We start from the raw sequence: 10863 nt of genomic DNA on the forward strand, positions 1-10863 counted from the left end.
TTTTGACATTTTTGCCATACTATAGCCTTGCTTCGTGGGTCATTTTTCAACATGCTAAATTATGTTGTTTTGGTGGTTTTTGCAAATCCTTTACCATGGCGTGTCTCGGCATGCTGTTTTATGTGGTTTTATGGTTTTCAGCAGTTTTTTTAAATGTCATTTTTGACATGTTTTATACTATAGCCTTGCTTTTGACATTTTTCAACATGGTAATTGATATGTTGTTTTTGGTGGTTTGCAAAATCCTTTGCCATGGCGTGTCTGGCATGCTATTTCATGTGGTTTTACGTGGTTTTCAGCAGTTTTTGAAAAAATGTCATGAACATTTTGCCATACTATAATGTCATGGGTCATTTTTCAACATGCGAAATTAAAACAGTATGCCAACATACGCCTGTTTTGCAAAATTTTGCAAAACGTGTCCGACACCACCATACATATGTGTATGGGTTTTCATGATTTTGAAAATGTCATTTTGACATTTTGCCATAGGCTATAGTATGGCAAAATGTCAAAATGACATTTAAAAAACTGCTGAAAACCACATAAAACCACATGAAACATGCCTGGCTAACGCTATGGGAAAGGATTTTGTAAAAACCACCAAAACAACATAATTTAGCATGTTGAAAAAATGACCCACGGCTAAGGTTATAGTATGGCAAAATGTCAAAAATGACATTTCCAAAAACGGCTGAAACCACGTAAAACCACATGAAATAGCCTGACGCACGCCATGGCAAAGGATTTTGCAAAACACCAAAAAACACCATCAATTTAGCATGTTGAAAAATGACCCACGTAAACAAGAGATGGCAAAATGTCAAAATGACATTTCAAAAAACTGCTGAAAACCAAATAAAACCATAAAACAGCATGCCAACATACGCCATGGTAAAGGAATTTGCAAAACCACCAAAAACAACAACATAATTTAGCATGTTGAAAAATGACCCAATGAAGCAAGGCTATAGTATGGCAAAATGTCAAAAATGACATTTCCAAAAACTGCTGAAAACCACATAAAACCACATGAAATAGCATGCCGAGACACGCCATGGCAAAAGGATTTTGCAAACAACACCAAAAACACCATAATTCTAGCATGTTGAAAAATGACCCACAAAGCAAGGCTATAGTATGGCAAAATGTCAAAAATGACATTTCCAAAAACGGCTGAAAACCACATGAAACCACATAAAAATAGCTCTGACACACGCCATGGCAAAGGATTTTTAAAAACACCAAACAACATAATTTAGCATGTTGAAAAATGACCCATGAAGCAAGGCTATAGTATGGCAAAATGTCAAAATGACATTTCAAAAACTGCTGAAACCACATAAAACTGACATGAAAACAGCAAAACATGGCAAATTTGCAAAACCACCAAAAACAACATAATTTAGCATGTTGAAATGACCCAAGCATAGTATGGCAAAATGTCAAAAATGACATTTCAAAAACACTGAAAACCACATAAAACCATGAAATAGCCTGCCATGGCAAAATTTTGCAAACAACCGACCAAAACACATAATTTAGCATGTTGAAAAATGACCAGCAAGGCTATAGTATGGCAAATGTCAAAAATGACATTTCAAAACTGTGAAATCAAAAACTGCTGAACACAACATAAACCATGGCAAAATAAAACAGTAAGCCGACACACGCCATGGCAAAGGATTTTGCAAAAACCACCAAAAACAACATAATTTAGCATGTTGAAAAAAATGACCCATAAAGCAAGGCTATAGTATGGCAAAAATGTCAAAAAATGACATTTCCAAAAACTGCTGAAAACCACATAAAACCACATGAAACAGCATGCCGACACGCCATGGCAAAGGATTTTGCAAACAACACCAAAAACAACATAATTTAGCATGTTGAAAAAATGACCCACGAAGCAAGGCTATAGTATGGCAAAAATGTCAAAAAATGACATTTCCAAAAAACTGCTGAAAACCACATGAAACCACATGAAACAGCATGCCGACACACGCCATGGCAAAGGATTTTGCAAAACCACCAAAAACAACATAATTTAGCATGTTGAAAAATGACCCATGAAGCAAGGCTATAGTATGGCAAAATGTCAAAAATGACATTTCCAAAAACTGCTGAAAACCACATGAAACCACATGAAACAGCATGCCGACACACGCCATGGCAAAGGATTTTGCAAAAACCACCAAAAACAGCATAATTTAGCATGTTGAAAAAAGTAACCCACAAAGCAAGGCTATAGTATGGCAAAAATGTCAAACAATGACATTTCCAAAAAACGGCTGAAAACCACATGAAACCACATGAAACAGCATGCCGACACACGCCATGGCAAAGGATTTTGCAAAAACCACCAAAAACAACATAATTTAGCATGTTGAAAAAATGACCCAATGGCAAGGCTATAGTATGGCAAAATGTCAAAAATGACATTTCCAAAAAACGGCTGAAAACCACATAAAACCACATAAAACAGCATGCCGACATACGCCATGGCAAAGGATTTTGCAAACAACACCAAAAACACCATAATTTAGCATGTTGAAAAAATGACCCACGAAGCAAGGCTATAGTATGGCAAAAATGTCAAAAAATGACATTTCCAAAAAACTGCTGAAAACCACATGAAACCACATGAAACAGCATGCCAAGACACACCATGGCAAAGGATTTTGCAAAAACAGCCAAAAAAAGCATAATTTAGCATGTTGAAAAAATGACCCACGAAGCAAGGCTATAGTATGGCAAAAATGTCAAAAAATGACATTTCCAAAAAACTGCTGAAAACCACATGAAACCACATAAAACAGCACGCCAAGACACACCATGGCAAAGGATTTTGCAAAAACCACCAAAAACACCATCAATTAGCATGTTGAAAAAATGACCCACGAAGCAAGGCTATAGTATGGCAAAAATGTCAAAAAATGACATTTCCAAAAAACTGCTGAAAACCACATAAAACCACATAAAACAGCATGCCGACATACGCCATGGCAAAGGATTTTGCAAAAACCACCAAAAACAACATAATTTAGCATGTTGAAAAAATGACCAAAAAAGCAAGGCTATAGTATTGCAAAAATGTCAGAAAGTGACATTTCCAAAAAACTGCTGAAAACCACATGAAACCACATGAAACAGCATGCCGACACACGCCATGGCAAAGGATTTTGCAAAAACCACCAAAAACAACATAATTTAGCATGTTGAAAAAATGACCCACGAAGCAAGGCTATAGTATGGCAAAAATGTCAAAAAATGACATTAATAAAAAACTGCTGAAAACCACATAAAACCACATTAAACAGCATGCCGAGACAAGCCATGGTAAAGGATTTTGCAAACAACACCAAAAACAACATAATTTAGCATGTTGAAAAAATGACCCACGAAGCAAGGCTATAGTATGGCAAAAATGTCAAAAAATGACATTTCCAAAAAACTGCTGAAAACCACATGAAACCACATGAAACAGCATGCCGACACACACCATGGCAAAGGATTTTGCAAAAACAGCCAAAAAAAGCTTAATTTCGCATGTTGAAAAAAATGACCCATGAAGCAAGGCTATAGTATGGCAAAAATGTCAAAAAGTGATATTTCGAAAAAACTGCTGAACACCACATAAAACCACATAAAAGATCATGCCAAGACACACCATGGCATAGGATTTTGCATAAACGGCCAAAAACAGCATAATTTAGCATGTTGAAAAAATGACCCACGAAGCAAGGCTATAGTATGGCAAAAATGTCAAAAACTGACATTTCCAAAAAACTGTTGAAAACCACATGAAACAACACAAAACAGAATGCTGAGACATGTCATAGCATTGGATTTTGCAAAAACAGCCAAAAACACCATCAATTACCATGTTGAAAAAATGACCCATGAAGCAAGGCTATAGTATGGCAAAAATGTCAAAAAATGACATTAATAAAAAACTGCTGTAAACCACATAAAACCACATAAAACAGCATGCCGACATACGCCATGGCAAAGGATTTTGCAAAAACAGCCAAAAAAAGCTTAATTTCGCATGTTGAAAAAAATGACCCATTATAGTATGGCAAAAATGTCAAAAAATGACATTTCCAAAAAACGGCTGAAAACCACATGAAACCAAATAAAACAATATGCCGACACACGCCATGGCATAGGATTTTGCAAAACCGTCCACAAACAACATAATTTAGCATGTTAAAAAAATGACCCACGAAGCAAGGTTATAGTATGGCAAAAATGTCAAAAAATGACATTTCCAAAAAACTGCTGAAAACCACATAAAACCACATGACATAGCCTGCCAAGAAACGCCATGGCATAGGGTTTTGAAAAAACGGCCACAAACCGCATAATTTAGCATGTTGAAAAAATGACCCACGAAGCAAGGCTATAGTATGGCAAAACTGGCAAAAAATGACATTTCCAAAAAAACTGCTGAAAACCACGTAAAACCACAGAAAAGATCATGTCGAGACACACCATGGGAAAGGATTTTGCAAAAACCACCAAAAACACCATCATTTTGCATGTTGAAAAAATGACCAATGAAGCAAGGCTATAGTATTGCAAAAATGTCAGAAAGTGACATTTCCAAAAAACTGCTGAAAATCCCATGAAACCACAGAAAAGATCATGCCGAGACACGCCATGGCAAAGGATTTTGCATAAACGGCCATAAACAGCATAATTTAGCATGTTGAAAAAATGACCCACGAAGCAAGGCTATAGTATGGCAAAACTGTCAAAAAAATGACATTTTCAAAAAACTGCTGAAAACCACATAAAATCACATGAAACAGCATGCTGAGACACGCCATGGCAAAGGATTTTGCAAAAACAGCCAAAAACAGCATAATTTCGCATGTTGAAAAAATGATCCACGAAGCAAGGCTATAGTATGGCAAAAATATCAAAAAGTGACATTTCCAAAAAACTGCTGAAAACCACGTAAATCCACATGAAATAACCTGCCGAGACACACCATGGGAAAGGATTTTGCAAAAACCACCAAAAACACCATAATTTAGCATGTTGAAAAAATGACCAATGAAGCAAGGCTATAGTATGGCAAAAATGTCAAAAAGTGACATTTCCAAAAAACTGCTGAAAACCTCATGAAACCACATAAAACAGCATGCCGACATACGCCATGGCAAAGGATTTTGCAAAACCGTCCTCAAACAACATAATTTAGCATGTTGAAAAAATGACCCATGAAGCAAGGCTATAGTATGGCAAAAATGTCAAAAAATGACATTTCCAAAAAACTGCTGAAAACCACATAAAACCACGAAACAGCATGCCGAGACACACCATGACATAAGATTTTGCAAAAACGGCCAAAAACACCATCAATTACCATGTTGAAAAAATGACCCACAAAGCAAGGCTATAGTATGGCAAAAATGTCAAAAAGTAACATAAATGAAAAACTGCTGAAAACCACATAAAACCACATAAAACACCATGCCGACATATGCCATGGGAAAGGATTTTGCAAAAACCACCAAAAACACCATCAATTACCATGTTGAAAAAATGACCCACGAAGCAAGGCTATAGTATGGCAAAAATGTCAAAAAATGACATTTCTAAAAAACTGCTAAAAACCACATAAAACCACATGAAACAGCATGCCGAGACACGCCATGGCAAAGGATTTTGCAAAAACGGCCGACACCACCATCAATTACCATGTTGAAAAAATGACCCATGAAGCAAGGCTATAGTATGGCAAAAATGTCAAAAAATGACATTTCCAAAAAACTGCTGAAAACCACATAAAACCACATAAAACAGCCTGCTGACACACGTCATGGCATAGGATTTTGCAAAAATGGCCAAAGACAGCATAATTTCGCATTGTCTAAAAAATGACCGAAAAAGCAAGGCTATAGTATGGCAAAAACGTCAAAAAGTGACATTTTTAAAAACAACTACTGAAAACCACATAAAACAGCATGCTGAGAAAATCCATGGCATAGGATTTTGCAAAAACCACCAAAAACACCATCATTTTGCATGTTGAAAAAATGACCCACAAAGTAAGGCTATAGTATGGCAAAAATGTCAAAAAATGACATTTCTAAAAAACTACTGAAAACCACGTAAAACCACATGAAATAGCATGCCGACACACGCCATGGCAAAGGATTTTGCAAAAACCACCAAAAACACCATAGTTTAGCATGTTGAAAAAACAACCAAAAGAAATCAATCTTGCTCAATGTTGGTCAAAACTAGATAGCAACCTATTTGTGTTTAGTGTTGTAAAATAATTTTTTAGCCACTCACCAGATTCTCAGAAGAATGAAATGCAAAGACCCAAGGATGGCTGAAAAGGTTAAAACTGCTCGAGGCAGGCTTTATTAGAAGATAAAAAAAATGCTGCACGCGCAAATCAACACTAAACAGATACCTCCCTCTCACAGAAGCTACATATACCGTCTGACACGAGGTCAAGATAAAGCAGAAGCACACAAACACTGAAAGTCCTCAAAAAGTCTCACACAATGATGTGCTGTTCTTTTTTATCTGGAGGTCTGTCGCATCATCACTCTCTCCACTCTTAGTCTCTCCTCATTGGCTGACCGTGGGGTGCGTTGTTCAGGAGGAAGTTTCCTCCTGCTGCTTGGGGTGTCATGTTTAGATAGAAGTTTCCTTCTCAGGCTGCAGAGGAGTTCCCGCCCCCCTCCCCATGTTGTTTCCTGTCAATGTTTGCTCAGTTGACTGCTTTTGCTGATTCATAAACATGATGCACATGCTCATAAGCCAGGGTTTGTTTCCTTCGAGGGGAATGAACAGCTTGGGTTAGGATCTGGGTGCTAGCATGCTGAGAGACGCCATGGCATAGAATGTTGCAAAAGTAGCCAAATACATCATAATATAGCATGTCGAAAAAATGTCTGAAAATGCCATACTATAGCATGGTGAAAAATGTCAAAATATGACATGTCCCAAAAACAGCTGAAAACCGCATAAAATGGTGTGCCGAGACAAGCCATAGCATAGAATGTTGCAAAAATGGCCATATACACTATAATATAGTGTATATAAAAAACGTCCGGAAAATGCCATGATGAAAAATGTCAATATATGAAATGTCCCAAAATAGCTGAAAACCCGCATAAAATCGCATGCCGAGACACGCCATGGCATAGAATGTTAAAAAAAAACGTCCAAAAACACCATAATTTAGCATGTCGAAAAAATGACCGAAAATACCATCACCAGTATGGCAAAAAAAGGTCAAAATACGACATGTCCCAAAAATAGCTGAAAACTGCATAAAATAGAGCCATAGCATAGAATGTTGCAAAAACGGCCAAAAAAAACCACCATAATACAGAATGTTGAAAAAAAAAGACCTAATGTGAAAATATGACATGTCCCAAAAACAGCTGAAAACCACATAAGATAGATAGAATGGTGCAAAAACAGCCAAAAACACTATTATATAGCACGTCGAAAAAGCGACCCAAAAAGCAATACAATCGTATGGCGAAAAATGTAAAAATATGACATTTCCCAAAAACAGCTGAAAGCTGCATGAAATGGTGTGCCGAGACACGCCGTCACATAGAATGTTGCAAAAAAACGGCAGAAAAAATGCCATATTATAGAATGACGAAAAAATGTCAGCTTTTGTCACGTCAAAGAAATTGCTGAAAACAACATATAGCAGTAAGAGATGCATCATAGTACACAATGTCGAAGAAGCGGCCAAAAATGTCAAATTTTGACGTGTCAAAAAAATTCAGACGACAAATTAGAGCATTCCGAAACATGTCATAGAATAACGTGTCGAAAAACAGCCAAAAACATCATAATATAATATGTTGAAAAAAACAGCTGAAAACGCCATAGTATAATATGTCAAAAAATGTCATATTTTGACACGTCAGTTTTTGGGTCATTTTCGATGAGATGCTATACTATGACATTTTGATGCCATTTGGTGACATTTTTGACAGCATACTATACTGTGACATTTTGGTTCCATTTTTGATAACATGCTATATTATGACACTTTGGTGCCATTTTTTCCCACGAACTATACTATGATGTTTATTAGCCATTTCTAGCGAGATATTATACTATAACATTTTTGTGCTATTTTTGACGACATACTATGCCATGACGTTTTGGTGCAATTTTTAACCACATACTATAATATGAGCTTGTTTGCACAAACTCACCTAATTTCTTTCCCGTTTAATTTCTTCTTTTCTTCAGATACATTCGCGAGTAAAGTGGCTGCCATCCAGGACCAATACGCTGACGCCTCCATCGGCAACGTGACAGGCAGCAACGCAGTGAACGTCTTCCTGGGAATTGGGGTAGCGTGGACCATCGCCTCCGTTTACTGGCACACCAAAGGCAAAGTGTTCAAGGTGGACCCGGGCTCTCTGGCTTTCTCTGTCACCCTTTTCACTGTCATGGCCTTTGTGTGTGTGTTGGTGCTGCTCTACCGCCGACGTCCCAGCGTGTCAGGCGGTGAGTTGGGGGGCCCACGGACACCCAAGCTCCTCACGTTCTTCATGTTTCTCTCCCTCTGGTTCATCTATATCCTGTTGTCCTCCCTCGAGGCTTACTGCCATGTGCCTGGTTTCTGAGACAGAGGAAAACACACAGACATGGCTCCTCTTCTTGTTTTTACAGTCTAAAATGTGTTTTGTCTCTGTTTTTGTCTATTTTCACACAGGTTTATAACTATTTGTATCATTAGTTATTGATACTGCACAATATATGATTAACTTTGAATCTTTGGACTTTGAAACTTTGCTACCACCCACTATGCTGTGAAGTATAGCTTTAGCCACTGAAATTTAACCTCTTCTTAACATTTCTTCCTTTTTTGAAACACACTGGACATGTATCCAGTCACTGATATCATCGTAAATCACATCAAAAGCTCATTCACTTGAAATGTAAAAAATCCGGCATCATATTCTCTATCTGTGTGGACAATTATTTGAGTTTTTAAGTGTTACGAAAGCACAAGTTTAAAGCAGTACTTTGGTTATAAAATGAAAAACTAAAGATGGTGCATGGAAAGACATTATACTTGACATTTACATGAAAGGAAATACATTACTAAAGTGACATATTTGTGTGTTGATATTTATTACTCAATCTATACATTACTTATTCATTGTAAAGATGAACATTGTGCGTGGGAGTTTTGTGAAAGAGTAGGTGTGTATATTTTTTGCACGTTATCAGATTAAGAGTTTCTTGGTAATCTATTTTAAAGTACTGTATGTAATATTTTGACATGGCTGTTGACGTGTTGACGTGTTCCTGTACATGTGTATCACAGCTGTATCATAATCTTGTCACTGCCTGGTCCCCCTTTCCCACTAAGCTTTCTTAATCAGTATTATGTTTGAAATAGGCAGGGTTGAAATGCCTTTTTTTGAGAACACAAGCCAATACTTGAGCACATTTAGGATTTTTGCGAGTGTGATTGGTGTGTGCGTGTGCGTGCGTGCACTTCTGCTCTCCAGCACAAACTGGTGAAAGGCATGGCACTATGTTGTCATCAACTCCCCAAACGTTACGTGACAAAAAAAAGTGCTGTCCGATTCGAGAAGGACACAAGTTTTCTTATCTGTCACACTGACACTGTGAACATTTTTTCAGCTTCACTTTTAGAAAAGCACAGCAAATAGTCAATTTCCACACGAGTGTAAGATGAGCTATTAGATCTTAATCATAGCACAATCACCAAACGAGTCTATCATCTGGATGAAAATGTGCTAAAAGAGAGAACGTGTATAGTATTTCCTGAGAGTGTCTCCTTGTGTCGCACAGCAGTTGATATAAAAGTTGGGGTTTTTTGGTTGTTTTTCTTTTTAACCTAGAATCTGTAGAGCCATATTTATTGTAACAGTATTACAGTAGAGGTATTTATATGATCGATTTTAGTTTTATTGATATGCACGTTTAATGTACAAAAAATGGAAATAAATGTTGCTCATTTATGATGCTGTAAGATGCCTTATTGTCTTCATTCTACATTTCAGTGTTTTGGATGACATGCATTAGCACCGCATTTTACGCTATTTTGGATGACATGCTAAACTAGAAACATACAATATGATGACTTTTTTACGCAGTTTTGGACGAAATACTATACTATGATAATTTTATGCTATTTTGAAGGGTATGCTATACTATTATGTTTTTATGAAACTTTTGTAGGACGTACCATAATATGACTGCATTGTCTATGCTTTTTGAAGACAAACTGTACTATAACTCTTATGTATTGAACTATAGACCGTACTATGACTTTTTTCTGCAGTTTTGGACGACATACTATAGTATGACTTTTTTTTGCAATTTTGAATGACATATTCTATGACTTTCTTATGCTATTTTGAATGACATACTATATACTATGACATTTTTTTGTTACTTTGGATGATATGTTATACTATGACTTAATGCCGTTTTTGATAACATACTAAACTATACTTCTTTATCCTATTTTGAAAAACATACTATCCTATTTTTTATGTTGTTTTGGACAACACACTATACTAACGCAACCTTATGCGATTTTGAACAACATACTTTTTTTCTATTTTTATAACATAATATTGCATTTTTATGCTATATGCTTTATGCTAAAGATGTTTTTGACAACATAGTGCAGCCCAGTGTGACAACTTTACAAACCACAGCCTTAAAAATCAGCCTGATCCTAAACTGCAGAAACAAATTAAAGAAAAATATTTTAGAAGAGAGAAACGTTTGATGTATGAAAATTATTTCATCACCTTCCCCACTGCAGCGTACACAGTGTCTTCATACTTTTGTCTTTTTTATCTCCAGAAT

General features: G+C 36.6%; 1 protein-coding gene across 2 annotated transcripts in view; it reads left to right on the plus strand.

Moving 5' to 3' along the window:
* Positions 1 to 10004, plus strand: part of slc8a4a (solute carrier family 8 member 4a) — a 62801-nt gene extending 52797 nt beyond the window's left edge. For both annotated transcript variants that reach the window (XM_088088651.1, XM_088088650.1), the window contains exon 9: positions 8254 to 10004. In XM_088088651.1, the coding sequence (XP_087944777.1) occupies positions 8254 to 8633 (380 nt within the window). In that variant the 3' untranslated portion in view covers positions 8634 to 10004. The remainder of the gene's footprint in view (positions 1 to 8253) is intronic.
* The last annotated feature ends 859 nt before the right edge of the window (positions 10005 to 10863 follow it).

The sequence above is a fragment of the Plectropomus leopardus genome, chromosome 15, assembly GCF_026936395.1.
Source record: "Plectropomus leopardus strain MGB_pleo_1.0 chromosome 15, ASM2693639v1, whole genome shotgun sequence".
NCBI classification, from domain to species: domain Eukaryota; kingdom Metazoa; phylum Chordata; class Actinopteri; order Perciformes; family Serranidae; genus Plectropomus; species Plectropomus leopardus.